Raw genomic sequence first — 25,097 nt, 5'->3', positions numbered from 1 at the left:
ATCTCTCAGTGAGGTGACTCGCTGCAGTCAGACACATATATACACACACACACACACAAACACACACACACACACACACACACACACACACACACACACACACACACACACACACACACACACACACACACACACACACACACACACACTAATCAGAGTGTGCGGTTTACTATCGTGGCCACTTATTGGCTCAGCCTTTAGGCAGCATTACTATTTTGTATTGGATTAAAATGGTATCAAGGTGACTAAAGGCTGCTATTTCATGTCTAGTGTGCTTATTTAGAAGGTAATTCAAAAAAATGATGCTGTAGCTATGAAAATATTTAAATTAGAATTTATTATTCCTACGTCACGTATCAATCGCGGTCATATTCGGAACCAATTAACAGCAATAAACGAGAGACAACTACATGCTGCCTGAAGCTGAGCCAATCAGTGGTCACAATACTGAACTATGAACTCTAATTGGTTTGGTCTCCTATAGTGGTCATAACTAGTGTAGTGTTGATATTTTTAGTTTACTTATCAATTGTTATGCTTGAAAATGCTTAATTTTTGACCCAAAAATTGTATCATATGGTTGAAAAAAAGTTTAAATATGTGCTGTGGTGAAGCTGCTATCTAAAGCGTGATGTGGCGAGGGACGACTGTATTATATTGTTTACGTACACTAAAAAAAAAAAGCTTATTACTGTAAATGGAAAAACGGTTCCACAGTTTGTATGTTGTTGTTTTTTTATTGTAATTTTTACAATGTACAATTTGATGGATAACTTGCTTTGAAATCATACGTCAAGCAGATTTTTAAGTATTTATTTTTATTTCAACAAAACATTTTTGGGGAATGTTTGTTAATGTAATAGTTGTTATTAAAATATTATAGAGATATATTATAAGATATATATATATATATATATATATATATATATATATATATATATATATATATATATATATATATATATATATATATATATATATATATATATATATATATATATATATATATATATATATATATATATACATATATATATTTATATAAATATATATGTATACGTATATTTGTGTATATATGTACAGTATATATATGTATATACAGTATGTATATGTATATATATAAGGTATACATATGTATGTACTGTATATGTATTTATATTATATATTTTATATATTTGTAAATTGTTCTTTGAGTGCAACAAGAAAAGCCTAACGCCTTTATTTTCATTTGAATCTTCTAAAATTGTTCTTTTATTGCCATGTTTAACGTATTGTTTGATGTTTTTTGTTCAAATTAAGCCAAAAACAAATTTCTTTTGTGTTCCTCTTTGTTTTGAAAAGTATCGAAAAGTACCGAAATACATTTTGGTACAGGTAATACCAGTAATATATAGTAATCAAGTATACTGCAAAAAAGGCACTCATAAAAACTGTGAAAAATAAATGTGCATACAATTATGTAGTGCTAAAATAAATAAATTCTAAATAAATAAATAATAATAATATATATGAATCTTAAATAAACTTTTAATGAAATGAAGTGTAAATGAAAATACACCTTCTCCACTTTAGTTATAATTTTTGCACTTAAGAAACTTCTCTATGACTTCAGCTCCAGAGTTCTTCTGTTTGTTTGAGATTGTCATTACTGCCACAAGTGGAGGACATGTGTATTACAACTGAATACTCAGCGGCCCATATGGACCTCAGCTAAAAAACAGATATTGTTGGCAGACCTCTAGTGGCCGCTATGTTTAAGAAAAACAGGCGTGGTAAATTTACCATAGCAACCTTTCTACTATCTTTGTGGTATCAGTACGACTTATATTTCCGCTGTGGGTAAAATAGCTGGAGGGACTTTTTTTATGTACTGTGAATTATTTTTCGGCTTTTCTATTGATTTCAATTGTGCAATTATCATGAATAACTGGCGGAAGGAGGGATCAAGCTAATTTTATGCAATGGGAGATACAATAAGGCCTAAAATCTATATTGCAATACAAACTTTGGCATATACTTTAAGTGATAAAAGAACCATTTTAAAATGGTTTATAAAGGCTCCTAACTTGGCTGCTGACGTAAGCGGTAACATTTCTGCTTGTATTATTTTCTCAAAACTTTCTAATTTACTGTTAATAGCTGTTTACTTTCTGTTGAAACTGTTTAGATATACTAAACTTGTATTCTTCTGTTTTGGATGATACTACAAATGTGGGTATCAAACTAATACCAGATAAACAAGGGCAGTATTGGTCATACCAATGCTGATACCGATACGTAACATTTTCAACATCGATGAATGATGTAATTTTATATTTTAATCTTTGTTGAATCATTTTTTAATCATTGCCTAACAATATCAAACACTATGATTTTAATTATTTGACTTTTGCCTTTACAGTCCTCCTGTGTACATTCCCTGAGTTTGTAAACAATAAACAAAATAAAATAATTGTGATGATAAAAAATATAAATTTAATCACTGTAGTATTGACCATATACTGTGCTGATACTATACTCCATCATTACTGTCGATTTGTATCGATCCGACCACCCCTGTTTACTTTCAAGAGCTGAAGCATAGCGGTTAGCATGACTTCTTGTATCTTTCTACTGTGTGTAGCATTTTTAGCAAATCCTTGTCCTCTAGTTCTCCAGTGATTACAATACTCGTAAGAAACTTATTTAATTTACTGCTTGACACTCTGGAGGGACATTATCACCGCGCCCGCTAGCAAGGACCCTACATTGCACTGAGTCTAGAATGTGTCAGAATGTGGGCCAAATTTATATAATTTATATTGTATATTGTTTATATACTGTATACCTAATATGAAACATCATGAACAATCATGCTGCAGGGCAGTACATACACATAACACACGAAAGAAAATAGCAGTGCGGGTTAAGGTACACAAAAAAAAAAATTTGGCTTTTATCTTTACTCTCAAATGAAACAAATCACTCCTTATAGCAAAATGCACGTCAGCATGGTTGGGATTACTGTAACGCCGTTACTTTCGGCGGTAAATAGTAATCTAACGCGTTATTTTTTATATTCTGTAACTCAGTTACCGTTACTTTATGATGCGTTACTGCTTTATTTTACGTTATTTTTTATGTAGTATCGGCTAGAAACTGACAAGATCTGAGTGTGTTTTATTGGAGCGCTGCAGAAGAGGCGACGAAGAAGAGGCGCGCTCTGTGTGTGTATGTGTGTGTGTGTGGGAGTGGGCGTGTCTGTGTTTACATCATGGCGAAGCCGAAGCCGAGTTTCTTAACATGGAGATATTCTCACTACTTTTCTTTTGTCGACCACAAAGAAAAGAACATTTTAGTTAAATGTAAGTTGTGTCTTGGATCAAAGATCCTATCCTAGCAATTCAAATCTGCTGAAACAGCTACAAAAGCAACATGCTTCGACGAAGCTAGTAAAGAGAGACACACTTCACGCCCTAAGCAACAGCCACTGGATTTTAACGAGGCACTGCTAGCCAGGACAACATTGATAGAGCCATTACAGGTATGTGCTAGAAGACATGCAGGCTATTTTTACAGTGGAGTCACCCGCTTTCAGGCAGCTAATTAGCATGATACCGGGAGTCAAATGGCACCTGGACAGTGAGTACATAAAAATGGAAAGCGAGCTAAAGAAAACAATCCAAACTCTGCCTCTGCTCATCATTCAGCACTGAAGGTACACACACTCTGTCGATTCTCTTATATACTGTTGCTCTTTCATTCTAGACTTCTAGAGTGTTTGATTATCACATCACTCTAAATGTATAGACTATAAAGTTCACAAACATAAAGAGGGATGCTAGTGGGCCAAGCCAATCTTTCCTTATCTCTAAACTAACACTGGGGAAATGTGTAAAGTGTTCGGGGCTTCAGACATAATTTTATTTCAGAATTCCTTGAGAGAAAAAAACGCCTGGTTAGGCTTTGTGTATGTAGTGTGTGCCTTCCTTGGTTTACAGCTATGTTGTTATTATGCTGTTTGTTACTTATGTATGTTATGTTGCAGCTATTTAAAATAGTTTTGTCAATTTGTTCTGGCCTGAAACAAATTGGCCCTTTGAAACATATCTTTGTCTTTGTGTGTTGTATGTAGACCACATTGCTTAGCAGAGTTCAGTGATGCAAATGCATGTCAAGTTGATCAACAGATTTTATTATTCTCCAGTGCAATAACAGTACTGAAATGAAGGCTAAAAGGGCATTAAAGGGGGCCTTAAAAAATTAAAATTAAAAAAAAAAAAAAAAAAAATTCAGTAACTAATCCAACACTGAGCATGGTCTCACAGCCGTGCCGCAAGTGCAAATGGGTAAATATAATAGTTTGGGCCATTTGGTTCAGATCCTCTATTTCACGTCACAAAAAGGGGTGTAAAAAAAAAAAAGTTTATTTGTGAAGTTTTTTAACCGATTCAAAAACATAAAAAATATATATACAGTATATATATATATATACTGTATATGTATATATATATTTTTTAATCTGTCGTATCCAGCCACTCAGGTAGATCATATAGTAAGTGTTGGATACTTATTTTGTTGCTTTATTTATATTTGACTTTATTAAATGTTTGGGTAGCATTGTATTAAACGAAACCAAGTTGCTCTTAAATAAAACATACATTTGTCAGAGGAATGTAGTTAATCATAGCACTGGCACCCAATGTTTTAGAAAAATATTGATTTTGAATCGAGTATTGATTCTGAATCGTATCATTACCCCCACACAAAGATGCACAGCCCTAGCGAGAAAACTCAAGCAGGAAACAGTTACTGTGGTTCCATCTCCAAATGCCAGGTGTAATGACGTAAGAAATCTTTATTTTAGGAAGTACCGTATTATAAGGCGCACTGCCGATGAATGGTCTATTTTCTATCTTGTTTCATATATTAGGCGCACCGGATTATAGGAGTTATATTATTATTTATTTTTTTCTAAATTGAAAACACTTCCTTGTGGTCTACATACAGTAACATGTAATGGTGGTTCTTTGGTCAAAATGTTGCATAGATGATGTTTTACAGATCATCTTCAAACCGCTTTCTGACAGTCGCTTCCGGATGCGCCGTTTTGTGGGCGGTCTTATTTACGTGGCTCACCTTCGGCAGCGTCTTCTCCCCGTCATTTTTGTTGTAGCGGTGTAGCGTGCACGGACGGGAGTGGAAGAAGTGTCAAAAGATGGAGCTAAATATTTTAATGACATTCAGACTTTACTTAAACCAATAACGGAGCAGCATCTCTTCATCCGGAAACAACCACACCGGAAATGTGTCCGACCGTAACTCTAACTAAAGTTCCTTGGGTGAATCATGTAAACTCACTACAAATATAAATAAGAACTTTACACTACTTTGTATTAGAAATGGCAACAGCGAAGGATGAATGTCACATAACAAGAAGATAGAGGAAAATAAGAAGCGTATCAACTACGGCGCGGACGTGCGCAGTTTTTCAGGATTTATGCAGATCCCAAATACAGATCAGCGGGTACTAGAAGTTAAGAAAAGTTGCTTTGGCATGATATTGCAAAACAAAACGCCAAATAATATGTCTTACCTTATACACACACCATAATAATACTCGTATGTTTAATACGCCGACAATTCTTCAAACGGTGTGGCTTCATAGCTTACCAAAGTCGTACTAAAACATTTTGATAGATTTTTGAGCGCCGTGTGTAATGTTCTATATTTTCAATGGAACATTTAAAATGTTGGTGTTGTTTTCTTGAGACCCATCATAGTGCAGCCCACACTTATCTCTTATGTTTGACTGCCATCTACTGGTCACACTTATCGTTAACAAATAAAAAAGCTTAGAGGTGGGTGAGCTCAACCAAACGTATTCTTTACATTAGGCGCACTGGGTTATAAGGCGCACTGTCGAGTTTTGAGGAACAAAAAGGATTTTAAGTGCGCCTTATAGTCCGGAAAATACGGTACTTGAAGTAAACGCCTACCTGGCGAAGAGGTCATTGCAGCAGGTTTGCAAGTTAGCTTCTGTGCCATTAAAGGCCGACTCACGGAAGATATTCACACAGTCCAGTGGAGGGACAAAGAGAATCCCTGAGGAGAAACAAACAAAGTAAGAAGATAGAAGCCACCCTGCCAGAAACAAACAACAAGCGCCTACCTGCAATGCAAGCATTGACAAGCGACACACATGTGGCCGTGATCATTGAACGCAGCACCAAAGTTGAGACATCACTTCTTCTAGATGGGCATATAGAGGCTTTGTAAGAGAAAATGCTCCGTGTCAAACATCGTTCGAACGACAAATATAGCGTAATGTGTGCTACTTACACAGGCCGCCAATCATGATGCCAAGGGAGCTGAAGTTAGCAAAGCCACACAGAGCGTAAGTGGTGATTATTTCTGATCGCACCTGTAACAGTAAGAACAGTGTTTTCATTCAACAGTATACATCAAACCATTATTTTGATTAAATATGTGGTAATTTGTGCACCACTAAAAAACCAACATATCCTTTAAAGGCCTACTGAAAGCCACTACTACCGACCACGCAGTCTGATAGTTTATATATCAATGATGAAATCTTAACATTGCAACACATGCCAATACGGCCGGGTTAACTTATAAAGTGCAATTTTAAACTCCCCGCTAATCTTCCGGCTGAAAACGTCTAGGTATGATGACGTTTGCGTGTGACGTCAAGCGGAAGTATTGGGACACATTGTATCCCAATACAAACAGCTCTGTTTTCATCGCAAAATTCCACAGTATTCTGGACATCTGTGTTGGTGAATCTTTTGCAATTTGTTTAATAAACAATGGAGACTGCAAAGAAGAAAGCTGTAGGTGGGATCGGTGTATAAGCGGCTGGCTGCAACAACACAACCAGGAGGACTTTGAGTTGGATAGCAGACACGCTACCGTGAGTACAGCTTTTGCTTCCAAACATTTTATCGCTTGCCCGTACGTGCGTGGCGCTACGTGCATGTCACGTACGTAACTTTGGGGAAATACATGTTTCTTGCCGACTCTGATGGCGGCCGGGGTGTCGTCGAAAGCTACAACGTGCGCCGCTGTCCTCACCTTGACTTCCTCCGTCTACGGGCCGCCGACCGCATCGATGATCGGGTGAAGCCCTTCGTCGTGCCGTCGATCGCTGGAACGCAGGTGAGCACGGGTCGTGATGAGCAGATGAGAGCTGGCGTAGGTGGAGAGCTAATGTTTTTAGCATAGCTCTGTGGAGGTCCCGTAGCTAAGTTAGCTTCAATGGCGTCATTAGCAACAGCATTGCTAGGCTTCGCCAGGCGGTACAGCGTTAACCGTGTGGTTACAGGTCCTGAGTTTGGTAGTATTGTTGATCTTCTGTCTATCCTTCCAGTCAGGGGCTTATTTCGTCTGTTTCTATATGCAGTTAAGCACGATGCTATCACGTTAGCTCCATAGCTAAAGTGCTTCGCCGATGTATTGTCGTGGAGATAAAAGTCACTGTGAATGTCCATTTCGCGTTCTCGACTCTCATTTTCAAGAGGATATAGTATCCGAGGTGGTTTAAAATACAAATCCGTGATCCACAATAGAAAAAGGAGTGAGTGTGGAATCCAATGAGCCCTTCCTTGTACCTAAGTTACGGTCAAAGTGAAAAAAGATATGTCCTGCACTGCACTCTAATCCTTCACTCTCACGTTCCTCATCCACAAATCTTTCATCCTGGCTCAAATTAATGGGGTAATCGTCGCTTTCTCGGTCCGAATAGCTCTCGCTGCTGGTGTAAACAATGTGCAAATGTGAGTAGCCCTTCAACCTGTGACATCACGCTACTTCCGGTACAGGCAAGGCTTTTTTATCAGCGACCAAAACTTTATCGTCGATGTTCTCTACTAAATCCTTTCAGGAAAAATATGGCAATATCGCGAAATGATCAAGTATGACACAGAATGGATCTGCTATCCCCGTTTAAATAAGAACATTTCCTTTCAGTAGGCCTTTAAAAGTTGAAGAATTTGGTATTGCATATAATAATATTACATATACTAGTCAAAGATCCTCTATATAACAGGAGTGTTGTTATTAAATACACAAGTCAAAGATCCTCTATATCAGTGTTTTTCAATCACTGTGCCGCGGCACACTAGTGTGCCGTGAGATACAGTCTGGTGTGTCGTGGGAGATTATCTAATTTCACCTATTTGGGTTAAAAATATTTTCTGCAAACCAGTAATTATAGTCTGCAAATTATGTGTTGTTGTGGAGTCTCGGTGCTGTCTAGAGCTCGGCAGAGTAACCGTGTAATACTCTTCCATATCATTAGGTGGCAGCCGGTAGCTAATTGCTTTGTAGATGTCGGAAACAGCGGGAGGCAGTGTGTAGGTAAAAATATGTCTAATGCTTACACCAAAAATAAACAAAAGGTGAGTGCCCCTAAGAAAAGGCATTGAAGCTTAAGGAAGACGAAGCAGAACGAAACTAAAACTGAACTAGCTACAAAGTAAACAAAAACAGAATGCTGGACGACAGCAAAGACTTACTGTGGAGCAAAGACGGCGTCCACAATGTACATCCGAACATGACATGATAATCAACAATGTCCCCACAAAGAAGGATAAAAACACCAGAAATATTCTTGATTGCTAAAACAAAGTAGATGCGGGAAATATTGCTCCAAGGAAAACATGAAACTGCTACAGGAAAATACCAAAAAAAGAGAAAAAGCCACCAAAATAGGAGCGCAAGACAAGAACTAAAACACTACACACAGGAAAACAGCAAAAAACACAAAATAAGTCACGGCGTGATGTGACAGGTCGTGACAGTACACCTACTTTGAGACAAGAGCTATATTGATGCATGGTTGGTTATGGCTTAAAGTAATATCCAACAATTGTGACAACAACTTATTACTGTCAACTGAGTTTCGTTTTTTTAATGATTTCTGCCGGTGGTGTGCCTCCGCATTTTTTAAACGCAAAAAATTAGCCTTGGCTTAAAAAAGGTTGAAAAACACTGCTCTATATAACAGTAGTGTCGTGTTACTAAATACACGAGTCAAAGATCCTCTATATAGCAGGATTGTTGTTTTTAAATACACAAGTCAAAGATCCTCTATATAACAGGAGTCTTGTTATTAAATACACTAGTCAAAGATATTCTATATATCAGTAGTGTTGTGTTATTAAATACACTAGTCAAATAACCTCCATATAACAGGAGTCTTGTTATTAAATACACTAGTCAAAGATCCTCTATATAACACTAGTGTTGTTAATAGATACACTAGTCAAAGATCCTCTATATAACAGGAGTGTTGAGTTATTAAATACACTAGTCAAATATTATCTATATAAATGGAAAATGTGTTATTAAATACACTAGTCAAAGATCCTCTATATAAAAGGAGTGTTGAGTTATTAAATACACTAGTCAAATAGTATCTATGTAAATGGAAAGTGTATTATTAAATACACTAGTCAAAGATCCTCTATATAACAGGATTAGTGTTTTTAAATACAGGAGTCAACGATCCTCTATATAACAGGAGTCTTGTTATTAAATACACTAGTCAAAGATATTCTATATAACAGGAGTGTTGTGTTATTAAATACACTTGTCGAAGATCCTCTATATAACAGGAGTGTTGTGTTATTAAATACACTAGTCAAATAACCTCCATATAACAGGAGTCTGGGTATTAAATACACTAGTCAAATATCCTCTATATAACAGGAGTGTTGTGTTATTAAATACACGAGTCAAAGATCCTCCATATAACAGAAGTCTTGTTATTAAATACACTAGTCAAAGATATTCTATATAACAGGAGTGTTGTGTTATTAAATACACGAGTCGAAGATCCTCTGTAAAACAGGAGTGTTGTGTTATTAAATACACTAGTCAAATAACCTCTATATAACAGGAGTCTTGGTATTAAATACACTGGTCAAATATCCTCTATATAACAGGAGTGTTGTTAATAAATACACTAGTCAAAGATCCTCTATATAACAGGAGTGTTGTGTTATTAAATACACTAATCAAATATCCTCTATATAACAGGAGTGTTGTGTTATTAAACACACTAGTCAAAGATCCTCTATACAACAGGAGTGTTGTGTTATTAAATACACTAGTCAAAGATCCTCTATATAACAGGATTGTTGTGTTATTAAATACACTAGTCAAAGATCCTTCATATAACAGGTGTCTTGTTATTAAATACGCTAGTCAAAGATCCTCTATATAACAGGAGTGTTTGGCCCGTCGTGTAATTTCATTTGGCCCTTGAGGCAATATCAAATTAACATTAGAGCTGGCCCGCCGGTATTATACAGCGGCGGTGCCGCTGTAACACCGCATTCACCACTAATACTCATACTTGCCAACCCTCCCGATTTTCAGTGCCCCTCTCGAAAGTCTCCCGGGGCAACCATTCTCCCGAATTTCTCCCGATTTCCACCCGGACAACAATATTGGGGGCGTGCCTTAAAGGCACTGCCTTTAGCGTCCTCTACAGCCTGTCGTCACGTCTCCTTTTCCTCCATACAAACAGCGTGCCGGCCCCTGTCACATGATATATGCAGCTTCTACACACACATAAGTGAATGCAATGCATTCTTGATCAATAGCCATACAGGTCACACTGAGAAGGCCGCATAAACATTTTTAACACTGTTACAAATATGCGCCACACTGTGAAACCACACCAAACAAGAATGACAAACACATTTCGGGAGAACATCCGCACCGTAACACAACATAAACACAACAGAACAAATACCCAGAACCCCTTGCAGCACTAACTCTTCCGGGACGCTGCAATATACACCCCCCGCTACCACCAAACCCCGCCCCCCCAACCCCGCTCACCTGAGCCCCGACATTAATGAACTAGCATCCCAGAAAAGATGCCAGGTATCTGGCTCGGGCACATCAGATTAGATCAGTGTGTTGCAAACTGAGCAGTAAAAAGGCCTGAATGGTTGATTTATTCATTGTTATTTTATTTTTAAATTTATTAGCCTGTGGAAAAAGTTAATGTTGATATTTACCTCAGAAGGCTGCAGATAGAAAAGAGGCATTCAATTTTTTATTTACATTTAATTTAACATACCATTGATGTTTTTTCGTTTGTTTTTTGAAAGTTTATTTTGCACTATTAAGTTATATAAGCGTTGCTTGTTCCATATTCAGTGTTAAAGCAAATCAGAGTAGCAAACTGAGCAATAATTAACGTTTTATTCATGCACTTTCTCTTGCTACTTCAAGGCTTGAATGTTTGATTCATTCATTATTGTTATTTTATTTTCAAATTTATTATTAGCCTGTGATATTTACCTCAGAAGGCTGCAAATAGAAAAGAGGCATTCAATTTGTATTTAAATTTTATTTGATATGCCATTGATATTTTTGAATTATTATTATTATTTGAAACTCGATTTTGCATGTCACTCTAAAGTTATATAAGCCTTGCTTGTTCAATATTCAATGCAAAACTTGTTTGGGTCCCTATTAAATGGTTACTTTGTTCAACCTTGGCCTGCGGCTTTGTTCAGTTTTAAATTGTGGCCCGCTCTGTATTTGAGTTTGACACCCCTGTTTTAGATGAAAGGTTATACTCACTGAAACCCATTGTCTCTGCCCGTCAATAACTGCATCCAGCCCCTTGAGTCTGTTGCTCTTCAACGTGGATAACTTCTCGTAGGCCACAAACTCATTGAGGAAAAGCTTGGTGCCGATCAGCTCGGCTATGGTGAAGCTCTCCTCGTACGGGACTCCCATCATGAAGGCCACGGGCATGAAGATGTATGAGCAGAATAACTGCAAGGTAAAAAGTGGCGATCAGGAAGTGTTCGGATGACAATGTCACTATAAAGGTACCTGAAAGGTGACATCAGGATAGCCCACCATCTCTCCCAGCCATCTCAGAGCCTGGTTAATGAAGCCCAGGATGGCGAGAAAGGCAATGAGGTTTGCTGCGATGTTGGCAACCAGGCTTATGGATGCTGAAGCTCCACTGCTGGCCGCCTCAAGGATGTTCTGCTCATCTCTGCAGAGTGTGGACGGGGAGAAATATCAGCCGAATGAGGACAACAATGAAGAAATATCTTCCATAAAAAAGGTATACACACCCACAAGATACTTCAATATTCTTCTCTGACTTGAAGGGGCTCTCTTCTGTCTCTGGGTAAGACAGCTTGGATATGGCCAACGCACATGGAGCAGCCATAACTGAGGCTGATATCAAGGAGGACGCATCGATCTGCAACATACAGTACAGTAGGATATCATATATATATATATATATATACTGTATGTATATATATATATATATATTTGATTTGATTTGATTTGATTTTTATTAAGGATCCCCATTAGCTGGTTGCCTCAACAACCCACTAGTCTTCCTGGGGTCCACAATTCAATACAATTACAAGTAAAAGCATATAATTATAACTACACAATACAGAAAAAAATAAAAGCATCAATAAAAAAACAGGCAAACAATTTACAGTCACAGAATAATAATTACCATATAAATATAACTACACAATATAAAACCAAACAAATCATCAATGAGCAAACTAATTTAAAAACTCAGATAAAATATTACTCTCTTTTTAAAAACCTGTTTACTTTCAATGCTGGTGAGAATTCGAGGCAGGTTATTCCAGAGCGATAAAGATCTATAAATAAAAGATTTCCGCAAAGCATTCTTCCTGGGACGAGGGAGTACAAAATGCCCCTCACTGGATGCCCTGGTATTGTGATTATGTATAGTGCTACTGTGAACTATTTGGGCCATGAGAAAAGCAGGAGTTTTACTACCGGTTACTGATTTGAACAATATAAGAGTATTAGCCAACAACCTGTTCTGCACTGTTAGCCAGGAAAGAGAAGCATGCATTTGGTTCACATTGGTTCTTAGTGAACAACCAAGAACCAGCCTTGCTGCCCTATTCTGGACAATCTGGAGCTTACTGATCTCACCACTTGCAGCAGACGCCCAGACTGTAGAACAATAGTCAATATGACACAAGACTAAACTCTTAACAATTTGACAAAGAAGAGGTGGATCAGCAAAACCAGCACATTTCCTGGAAATACCAACAGCCCTTCCCATCTTTGTAACTATATCACTGATATGTTTTGACCAGGATAGAGTGCAGTCCAGCATCACTCCAAGGAGCTTGGCACTTCTGACCTGTTGAACTGTTGAAATACCTAGCCTCAAATCCAACTTTGGGTCACAAGATAACCCTTGCCTAGTCCCCAATATAATACTTTTTGTTTTTGAGGTGTTAAGGACAAGTCTGTTACATACTGTCCAGTCATGCACAGCTTTTAGTTCCTCACTCAATACTACATTAAGTACACTGCATGATGGTGCAGCATGATATAAGGTTGCATCATCAACATAAAGAACCAATCTTGCACGCCCGGTAGCCCAAGGTAAATCATTGGTGAATATAGAAAAAAGTAAAGGTCCTAGGCAACTTCCCTGTGGAACACCACAATCCAAACTTCTGCTATTAGACAAGCTGCCATTAAGATACACCTGTTGTGATCTTGAGGACAAATAACTCTGTATCCACATTAAACTTGAAGTATTAAAACCATAACATTTAAGTTTCTCAATTAAAAGAGAGTGGTCAATCACGTCAAATGCAGCACTAAAATCTAACAGCACAGCTCCAACCAACATAGAATTATCTATAGCATTGAGCCAATCGTCCGTCATTTGTATAAGAGCCGTGGACGTAGAGTGGCCCGTTCTATATGCATGTTGAGAATCAGTTGCTAGCCCATTTGATTGAAAGTAAGCTTGAATTTGTGCATACACACATTTCTCCAGTATTTTACATAACCCAGGTAGGATGCTTATTGGTCTAGAATTGCCCTCATTGAAAGCCAATTTGGTATCCTTATGTAGAAGAGTAACCTTAGCCACCTTCCATATCTTTGGACACAGGCCCACTTGTAAACATTTATTAAAAATATGACAAACAGGCACTGATATGATACCAGCAGTCATTTTCAGTAATTTACTATCCAGGTTGTCTACACCAGCTACTTTGTTGTCAGGAAGAGAGTGTAGTAACCTCTCAACCTCACTGACTTCAACCTGATGAAAATTGAATTCACAGTCCTTATTATCCATTATAATATTCCTAATGAGGTCAGCTGATTTATATATATATATATATATATATATATATATATATATATATATATATATATATATATATATATATATATATATATATATATATATATATATATATATATATATATATATATATATATATATATATATATATATATATATATACATATATACATATATATGTGTATATATTTTATAAATATAAAATACATACACATATATGTATATATGTATGTACATATATATACATATATAAGTGTGTATATATAATATAAATATAAAAATACATGTATATATACACATATATAAATATATGTATGTATATACATACATACATATGTCAGACTATATATATATATATATATATATATATATATATATATATATATATATATATATATATATATATATATATATATATATATATATATATATATATATATACACATATACGCAAACACACACGTACACACACACACACATATATATATGTATACATATAAATGTGTGTATGTATATTATATAAATATAACGTTTTTTTTTTACATATACACATGTAGATATATGTATATACAGTATATATATATATACATACATACATATACATACACACATACATATATCAGACTTTATATGTATATATATGTATATATATATATATATATATATATATATATATATATATACAGTATATATATATATATATATATATATATATATATATATATATACAGTATATATATATATATATATATATATATATATATATATATATATATATATATATATATATATATATATATATATATATATATATATATATATATATATATATATATATATACATTTATAACCTTCCCCCCCCCTTATAGGGGGGGGTGGGAGGGTTACCCACATATGCGGTCCTCTCCAAGGTTTGTCATAGTCATTCACATCGACGTCCCACTGGGGTGAGTTTTTCCTTGCCCTTATGTGGGCTCTGTACCGAGGATGTCGTTGTGGCTTGTGCAGCCCTTTGAGACACTTGTGATTTAGGGCTATATAAATAAACATTGATTGATTGATTGATTGATATACAGTATATATACTGTACACACACATATACACAAACACACACACACATATATATATATATATATATATATATATATATATATATATATATATATATATATATATATATATATATATATATATATATATATATATATATATATATATATATATATATATATATATATATATATATATATATACACACACACAGTACACACACATGCACACACGCATGTCAGACTATCTAAACAAAACATCCACATGTTAGCTTTATGGAATATAGGCAACAAAGCTGATAAATGGAATATCTAGTAATACATTTCATAATAATTAATTGATTATTATTGTTGCACTCTGCCAAAGCCAACAACAAACAAAAACGGCCACACTTCAGACACAGCCAATGTCCCATGCTAATGTTATGCCATTTTTATCTTCTAGCTATTTTGGCTGTGTCGAATGAATAGAAGTAAAATTTACCAGAGGATATTCATTTTAAATATTTCATAATTTTTCAAATTGACCTGAAATGACTACGCTACCCAAAAGCCGACATATTTCCCATTGAAAAGTATTGAAAAAGGCTTTTTTGATCATCCCACATTTATTTGAACATAACTAATAATATATTGTGAAAATTTGGACACAAGCCGTGTGATGTCACGGGCAGCTCTTGCATTGCATTTTGGGGTGTGTAGTATACCTAGTGTGTGTGTTTACAGTACACTATACAGAGTTTAAATGACTTAGAAATACTTCCAAATGAAGATGCACTTAAATTGCTCAGCAAGGCTAGAGTACAATGTTAGAGATCATCAAAAATGATCAAATGCATTGCTACTAACTAGAAATGGGTACCTTTCACAGTTTAATTGATACGGTACCTGGGAATTGGTAAACGCAACGGTACCAATTTTTGGTACTTTTATGCGTGTCCATGAGGTAAATAATGTTCATTTGTTTAAAGGCCTACTGAAATCCACTACTACCGACCACGCAGTCTGATAGTTTATACATCAATGATGAAATCTTAACATTGCAACACATGCCAATACAACCGGGTTAACTTATAAAGTGAAATTTTAAATTTCCCGCGAAACTTCCGGTTGAAAACGTCTATGTATGATGACGTTTGCGCGTGACGTCGATGGTTGAAACGGAAGTATTCGGACACATTGTATCCCAATTCAAACAGCTCTGTTTTCATCGCAAAATTCCACAGTATTCTGGACATCTGTGTTGGTGAATCTTTTGCAATTTGTTTAATGAACAATGGAGACTGCAAAGAAGAAAGCTGTAGGTGGGATCGGTGTATTAGCGGCTGGCTGCAGCAACACAACCAGGAGGAATTTGACTTGGATAGCAGACGCGCTATCCGACGCTAGCCGCCGACCGCATCGATGATCGGGTGAAGTCCTTCGTCGCGCCGTCGATCGCTGGAACGCAAGTGAGCACGGGTGTTGATGAGCAGATGAGGGCTGGCGTAGGTGGAGCGCTAATGTTTTTATCATAGCTCTGACGAGGTCCCGTAGCTATGTTAGCTTCAATGGCGTCGTTAGCAATAGCATTGCTAGGCTTCGACAGGCGGCACAGCATTAACCGTGTAGTTACAGGTTCAGTTTGGTTCGGTGTCTCCTGATAGTAGTATTGTTGATCTTCTGTCTATCCTTCCAGTCAGGGGCTTATTTCTTTTGTTTCTATCTGCATTTAAGCACGATGCTATCACGTTAGCTCCGTAGCTAAAGAGCTTCACCGATGTATTGTCGTGGAGATAAAAGTCACTGTGAATGTCCATTTCGCGTTCTCGACTCTCATTTTCAAGAGGATATAGTATCCGAGGTGGTTTAAAATACAAATCCGCGATCCACAATAGAAAAGGGAGAAAGTGTGGAATCCAATGAGCCCTTTTACCTAAGTTACGGTCAGAACGAAAAAAGATACGTCCTGCACTGCACTCTAGTCCTTCACTCTCACGTTCCTAATCCACAAATCTTTCATCCTCGCTCAAATTAATGGGGTAATCGTCGCTTTCTCGGTCCGAATCGCTCTCGCTGCTGGTGTAAACAATGGGGAAATGTGAGGAGCCCTTCAACCTGCGACGTCACGCTACTTTCGGTACAGGCAAGGCTTTTTTTATCAACGACCAAAAGTTGCGAAGTTTATCGTCGATGTTCTCTACTAAATCCTTTCAGCAAAAATATGGCAATATCGCGAAATTATCAAGTATGACACATAGAATGGATCTGCTATCCCTGTTTAAATTAAAAAAATTCATTTCAGTAGGCCTTTAATAATAAAATCTAGGAAAAGATATTGAACACTTTGCTGATAATGCTAACTGTTTTGTACAGTTGTTAGAGCTTGTTTTCTTACATTACCATTAGCAAGTATGCATTAATTTTACTTTGGCCAAGGTGTGTTGTCGTAGTCAGGAAGTAGTATTTGCCATTAAACTGAATGTGCTCGTCTTGTCTTTTGTTGTGTCCTACAAAGTGTTTATACTGTAAGTCTTGTATGTATTACACACCAGCTGTTTGATTGTAGCAAGCATCTTAGGCCATGTCTACACTAAGTCGTTTAACCCCTTAAACTAATTATTATTTAGCCTAAGCCCCGTTTCAGCCACACTAAACCATCGTTTAAGGTACCCCTCCTCGGACAAATTTTTACACGGGTAAGTCAGCCGTGTAATTCTTGAATCTCCGGCACATAGTTTTGTATGGACGTTTACAAAGTGAGTTCGGAGAGGAAGTGACGGCAGAAAGACCACACCCACACAGGAAGTGACGTCAGAAAGAACACGCCACAGCCAGCTTCATAATAAAGCTCGGAGCTAACCACTGAAAATATGAAGGTGAGTCATCCAGACATGCCCGTGTTTCTCCTTCTTCTACATGTACAGACACTTGTGGAAATCACACATGAATACCTTAAGAGAAAGCGATTGCAGCTATTTGGGATAAAACATTTCTCAGACGGCAAGATAACTTTCCAATGTCCGGCCGGGTCAGCTGTGATGCTACTTAGCGAAAAACTTTGTCCATTTGTCGAAGGAGAGACAACGAGAATGCGAGCTCCCGTGGATGTGATAAAAAAGGTAGCATGTGCTTTGTATTACCTGGCCGTCAAGGAAAACGGCGAATGCATTTGGACTGGCAAAACAGACTGTATCAGTTATTGTCGGCCATGTATGTCGCCGACTCGACGTCTAGGTCCAGAGTATATAAAGTCACCAAAACGAATGGACAATGAAGGTGAAGGCAAAAGTGTGAGGAGTGTCCTGACCAGATATCTAGATCCCGAGATTGATTTACACTACCGTTCAAAAGTTTGGGGTCACATTGAAATGTTCTTATTTTTGAAGGAAAAGCACTGTACTTTTCAATGAAGATAACTTTAAACTAGTCTTAACTTTAAAGAAATACACTCTATACATTGCTAATGTGGTAAATGACTATTCTAGCTGCAAATGTCTGGTTTTTGGTGCTATATCTATATAGGTGTATAGAGGCCCATTTCCAGCAACTATCACTCCAGTGTTCTAATGGTACAATGTGTTTGCTCATTGGCTCAGAAGGCTAATTGATGATTAGAAAACCCTTGTGCAATCATGTTCACACATCTGAAAACAGTTTAGCTCGTTACAGAAGCTACAAAACTGACCTTCCTTTGAGCAGGTTGAGTTTCTGGAGCATCACATTTGTGGGGTCAATTAAACGCTCAAAATGGCCAGAAAAAGAGAACTTTCATCTGAAACTCGACAGTCTATTCTTGTTCTTAGAAATGAAGGCTATTCCACAAAATTATTTGGGTGACCCCAAACTTTTGAACGGTAGTGTATGTTAAATGTTCTTTATCACATTGTTTACGTGTCTAATAAAGATTTGATTAATTTATGATGTCTCAGGTGTGATTCACTACAATAGGGCCCCACAGCACACTGGATTCCAGTTCATTGAAATACCACAACACTGGATATTGTTCAGATGAGTTACATTTAAGAACTTGGACACAAAGCATCACTGGAGGTGACTATGACGTCCGCATTTTCCGCGCATACGTACTAAATCGCGTTGCGCCGGCGGACAGAGGGGTGCGGGGGTCTTAAACAGTGGCATTGTTGTGTGTGGACACGGATAAGGTTAGGTGTGATTTACCCTGGATAACCTTATCCGGCTTAGTGTAAACGGGGCCTTAGTCATAGTTTCCATGACCAAATTTAGAGGTGTTGAAATTGCCATGGAAAGTGACTAATGCTAATCAGTAGCGTGTATATGGCATATCCAATGTAAATTAGCATTAACTAGCGCAGTTTGTGCCCTACCTACGAGCGCTTTCTGTCAAGCATCCTTGCTTTGTTGCCGTGGAAAATTAACATTTGCAACAAACCACATCGACTCATACCTCTCATTGATGTCCACGGCGATTGCTTTCCAGTTGTATTATTAATCATTTTTTTCGTATGACAACGGAATGACCACAAAAAACATATGGCTTGAAAAGTTTCAAATAAAAACATGCATTAACATGCATTTAACATGCATTCACCTTTCTATAACATTGCTACTGACTTATCTCTAATCTAATCCTATGAGCTCTACCCTTCCAGCTTTGTTCATAAAAACGGCGTGACAAGGGTTTCTCTTTACCCCAAATGAGATGAAAGCGCCCATGACGCTGCCGGCAATTGTGGCAAATCCTCCCGTCATGACAGCATGGATCTCAGACTTGGTCATGTTCTTTAAGTAGGGCCGAATGAGCAGGGGCGCTTCTGTCTGATGGACAAAAACAGGAATTGTAAAGACAATGTCTGGGGGGGAAATACATTTGCTGAGCTGAGTTTACCAGGCCGACAAATATATTGCCTGCTACGCTCAAGGTCTCTGTGGGAGAGGTTCCCATTGTTATCTGCATAACCCAGGAGATCTACGTGGGGAAAAACACGTGTCAAACATCACTGACAGCTGTAAAATTGTTGTAAATAACTACCTTTAGAATGAGCCATTGCATGATGCCCAGGAAGTAAAGCACCGACATCACGCTGCTGAAGAACACAACGATTGGCAGAGCCTGAGGAACACCTAATGAGTTAGTATCTAATATTACAGACCAACAATACACGTATTGGAGATTCAAGCCATCAAAATGCACTGCATCATCTACATGCTTACTCACCTGAAAGGCAAAGATGCCTTCGGTCAAATCTCCGAAAACAAACGAGGAGCCTTCTTTGGTGTAGTCCAGGAAGATCTGAAACATAACAAAACAAACATAGGTTTTATCATTATTTTACATCTCCACATTTTTGCATTTAGGGGAGATGATAATCAGCTCATATCCGATTTAGTTAAATTTGGAGTACCTGGAGAGAAAAAATCTGAATGATGGGGTTGAACTAGTTCATGTAAGGAATCACTTGACAATTGTATCTGAATTAATTTAAACAATTCAACGTGGAAATATAGGCAGGCCTCGAAATTCAGATAAAGAATTAAGCTTTAAATAATAATTGGACGATATAATTTTATAAATATATATATATACATATATATATATATATATATATATATATATATATATATATATATATATATATATATATATATATATACACATATATATACAGGTATATATAAATATATATATATATATATATATATATATATATATATACACAGTATATATATATATATACAGTATATATATATACATATATATATATATATACAGTATATATATATATATATATATATATATATATATATATATATATATATATATATATATATATATATATATATATATATATATATATATATATATATATATATCCCTTTTTTGTGAGGTTATTAGTTTTGGGTATTTCTTTTTTTATATCTTGAAAGTGACTATTTTTTTGTATTGTTACTTTTTTTCTTACACACATAAATCACCCCGCATTTTCTAATTTGTTTGCGCTATTGTCATACGTTCTCAATTTTTATTGTTATTATTTGTATTGTTATTATTATATTTTTCGAAATATGCTCAGATGAGTCAGTATTTAGTTTTTTGTATTATTGTTATTAGCACTATTGTTACTATTATTATTTTATTTATTTGTTCTTACCTGTTTGAAATCAGTCAGTATTTTTAGAGTTTTTGTATTTTTATTTTTGTTATTAGTATTATTATTACTATAATTGCATTTAGATTATTTTTTCTGTATTTCTATTTCTATTATTAACATTATCATTACTATATTTTTACTTGGTCAAATAGACTAAACTGAGCTCCAATACAATATATCATTATAATTGTATTTATGGTGTAATGTACCAGTCACGGGGCACAGCTTGAAGATAAAGACAGTGAGTGAAACTAAAAGATTATCAGAGCATCCAACGTTATTCCATTCTCACATAACCCACCATAAACAACATTATACAGCAGAGCCTTAAAGATAAGCAAGTGAAGAACATGATTCCCGAATAGACAAAGGCAGACACAAATTAAATAGCAAGAAAGTAAGCAAAAGAAGCAGAAAAAAGAAAAAAAATAGTATATATTAGGAACAAGGGGGAGGGGGCCAGTAGCACACACAGAGCAGCTATAAAAAGACAGGACATTATGATAGAATATAAAGATTATTGGTAATATATGTACATTTATATGTATGGATTTTTAAAAATACATGTATATATGTAGATAAATGTATATGTACATATTAATATATATACACATATATGTATATATATTGTTTATATTTTCTTTATTTTCATGACTATTTACGTTGTAGATTGTCACTGAAGGCATCAAAACTATGAATGAACACACGAGGAGTTATGTACTTAAAAATAAAAAAAAACGTTTAAATAACTGAAATTTTGTTTTACATTCTAGTTTCTTCAAAATAGCCACCCTTTGCTCATCGAGAGAATGCCAAGAGTGTGCAAAACAGTGACCAGCTGATAGATAGATAGATAGATAGATAGATAGATAGATAGATAGATAGATAGATAGATAGATAGATAGATAGATAGATAGATAGATAGATAGATAGATAGATAGATAGATAGATAGATAGATAGATAGATAGATATATACTGTATATATACATTTACACACGTATATATGTTATTGAATGCATATATTTTTTACACATATACATAACCGGCACCTCCAAATTCGAGTACATGATTCTTGCCCGGAAAAGGGTGGAGTGTCATCAACGGGTTGGGGAGGAAATCTTGCCCCAAGTGGAGGAGTTCAAGTACTGTACTTCGGGGTCTTGTTCACAAGTGTGGAAAGGGTGGATCTGCAGTTATGTGGACCCTGCATCGATCTGTCGTGGTAGCAAAGGAGCTAATTCGGAAAGCAAAGCTCTCGATTAACCGGTCGATATACGTTCCCATCCTCACCTCTGGTCATGAGCTTTGGCTCATGACCAAAAGGACAAGATCACGGGTACAAGCGGCCGAAATGAGTTTCCTCTGTCGGGTGGCAGGGCTCTCTCCTTCCCTTTAGATAGGCTGAGAAACTCTGTCATCCGGGAGGAGCTCAAAGTAAAGCTGCTGGTCCTCCACATCCAGAGGAGCCGGTTCGGGCATCTGGTCAGGATGCCCTGTGGACGCCTCCCTGGGGAGGTGTTTAGGGTGCGTCCGACCGGTAGGAGGCCACAGGGAAGACCCAGGACACGTTAGAGAATATGTCTCTTGGCTGGCATGGGAACGCCTCAGGATACCCCATGAAGAGCTGGATGAAGTAGCTGGGAAGAGTGAAGTCTGGGCTTCTCTGCTTAGGCTGCTGCCCCCGCGACCTGACCTCGGATAAGCGGAAGAAGATGGATGGATGGCGTATACAGTGGAACCTCGATTTACGAAACCCTCTGTGTGCGAACTTTTCGAATTACAAACTTTTAGATGGAGCCAAATATGCCTCCGTGTCAAACCATGTTTCATTTACATTTTGTGTCACACTTGCAAGAAAAAAAGTAAGGTGCAGCCTTTTTCGGGAGGCGGAGCCCTCCACGTCACTTGCTGCATGGGACGCTTGAGCGTGTGTGCCTTTTGTGTGTGTTTTCTACGCTTTTGGCAGGTTTTGTCCACTTTGCTAACTCAATACAGGTCCCAAAAAGACAGAAAGAAGAAGGGAATCGCCGTGGAGTTTAAAAAAAGCCTATTTGCGAGGAGTACATTCATTGTGCTCACAAGTTTGGGAGAATCATCGAAGCAGGCTTCGTACCGCAGCAAGTTTTAATTGTGATGAGACAGGACTTTTCTTGAAAAAAAAGGCCAAAGCAAAATTATTTTACAGTGGAGGTGAAGAGCTACCTCTCGTTCAGCAGCGTGTCTTTCAAAGCACAGGCACACACACATCCTCCAGGCTAATCTACAGTACAACATACTCATATATTGGGTAGAATGAGTGTAAAGGTGACTATTTTATGTTTATAGGGCTCTAATAATGTTCAAAAAGGTATTTAGAAGGTTTTGATTAGTATTTTTATGATCATAATATAATCATAATGGGGAACTTTAATATCCATATGAATACCCCATCGGACCCTCAGTGCGTGGCGCTCCAAACCATAATTGATAGCTGTGGTCTTACACAAATAATACATGAACCCACGCATCGCAACGGTAATACAATAGATCTAGTGCTTGTCAGGGGTGTCACCACCTCCAAAGTTATGATACTTCCATATACTAAAGTAATGTCCGATCATTACCTTATAAAATTTGACGTTTTGACTCATTGTCAACAAGCTAATAATAATAATAACTGCTATAGCGGCCGCAACATTAATGCTGCCACAACGATGACTCTTGCTGACCTACTGCCTTCGGTAATGGCACCATTCCCAAATTATGTCGGCTCTATTGATAACCTCACTAACAACTTTGACGATGCCTTGCGTGAAATTATTGATAGTATAGCACCGCTGAAGCAAAAAAGGGCTCCTAAAAGGCGCACCCCATGGTTTACAGAAGAAATTAGAGCTCATAAATTATCATGTAGAAAACTGGAACGCAAACGGCGCGCGACTAAACTTGAGGTCTTCCATCAAGCATGGAGTGATAGTTTAATAACTTATAAACGCATGCTTACCTTAGCTAAAGCTAAATACTACTCAAATCTCATCCGCCTCAACAAAAACGATCCTAAATTTCTGTTTAGCACAGTAGCATCGCTAACCCAACAAGGGACTCCTCCCAGTAGCTCCACCCACTCGGCAGATGATTTTATGAATTTCTTTAATAAGAAAATTGAAGTCATTAGAAAGGAGATTAAAGACAACGCATCCCAGCTACAACTGGGTTCTATTAACACAAATACGACTGTATATACGACGGACACTGCCCTCCAAAATAGTCTCTCTATTTTTGATGAAATAACATTAGAGGAATTATTACAGCGTGTAAGTGGGATAAAACAAACAACATGTTTACTTGACCCACTTCCTGGGAAACTTATCAAGGAACTGTTTGTATTATTAGGTCCATCAGTGTTAAATATTATAAACGTATCACTTTCCTCCGGCACTGTTCCCCTAGCATTCAAAAAAGCGGTTATTCATCCTCTGCTCAAAAGACCTAACCTCGATCCTGACCTCATGGTAAACTACCGACCGGTCTCCCACCTTCCGTTTATTTCCAAAATCCTCGAAAAAATTGTTGCACAGCAGCTAAATGAACACTTAGTGACTAACAATCTCTGTGAACCTTTTCAATCCGGTTTCAGGGCAAATCATTCTACGGAGACAGCCCTCGCAAAAATGACTAATGATCTATTGCTAACGATGGATTCTGATGCGTCATCTATGTTGCCGCTTTCGATACCGTCGATCATAATATTTTATTAGAGCGTATCAAAACACGTATTGGTATGTCAGACTTAGCCTTGTCTT

The 25,097-nt window shown here is 36.9% G+C and overlaps 1 protein-coding gene across 2 annotated transcripts in view; it reads right to left on the bottom strand.

The window, feature by feature from the left end:
• The window catches only part of slc28a1 (solute carrier family 28 member 1), a 40,624-nt gene that overhangs the window by 3,248 nt on the left and 12,279 nt on the right, over positions 1–25,097 (bottom strand). Inside the window, exons 8-17 of one of the 2 annotated variants that reach the window (XM_062042543.1) lie at positions 20,381–20,455; positions 20,195–20,275; positions 20,051–20,131; positions 19,855–19,980; positions 12,114–12,244; positions 11,863–12,031; positions 11,605–11,802; positions 6,322–6,403; positions 6,152–6,250; positions 5,979–6,084 (exon numbers count right to left, since the gene is read on the bottom strand). In XM_062042543.1, the coding sequence (XP_061898527.1) occupies positions 5,979–6,084; positions 6,152–6,250; positions 6,322–6,403; positions 11,605–11,802; positions 11,863–12,031; positions 12,114–12,244; positions 19,855–19,980; positions 20,051–20,131; positions 20,195–20,275; positions 20,381–20,455 (1,148 nt within the window). Of the gene's footprint in view, positions 1–5,978; positions 6,085–6,151; positions 6,251–6,321; positions 6,404–11,604; positions 11,803–11,862; positions 12,032–12,113; positions 12,245–19,854; positions 19,981–20,050; positions 20,132–20,194; positions 20,276–20,380; positions 20,456–25,097 lie in introns of those variants that run through there. The other variant, XR_009825341.1, reaches the window with a different exon arrangement.

Source organism: Entelurus aequoreus, linkage group LG03, assembly GCF_033978785.1.
Source record: "Entelurus aequoreus isolate RoL-2023_Sb linkage group LG03, RoL_Eaeq_v1.1, whole genome shotgun sequence".
Lineage (NCBI taxonomy): Eukaryota > Metazoa > Chordata > Actinopteri > Syngnathiformes > Syngnathidae > Entelurus > Entelurus aequoreus.
The sequence above is the reverse complement of the archived record's forward strand: the minus strand, read 5'-3'. Positions and strand labels throughout refer to the sequence as shown.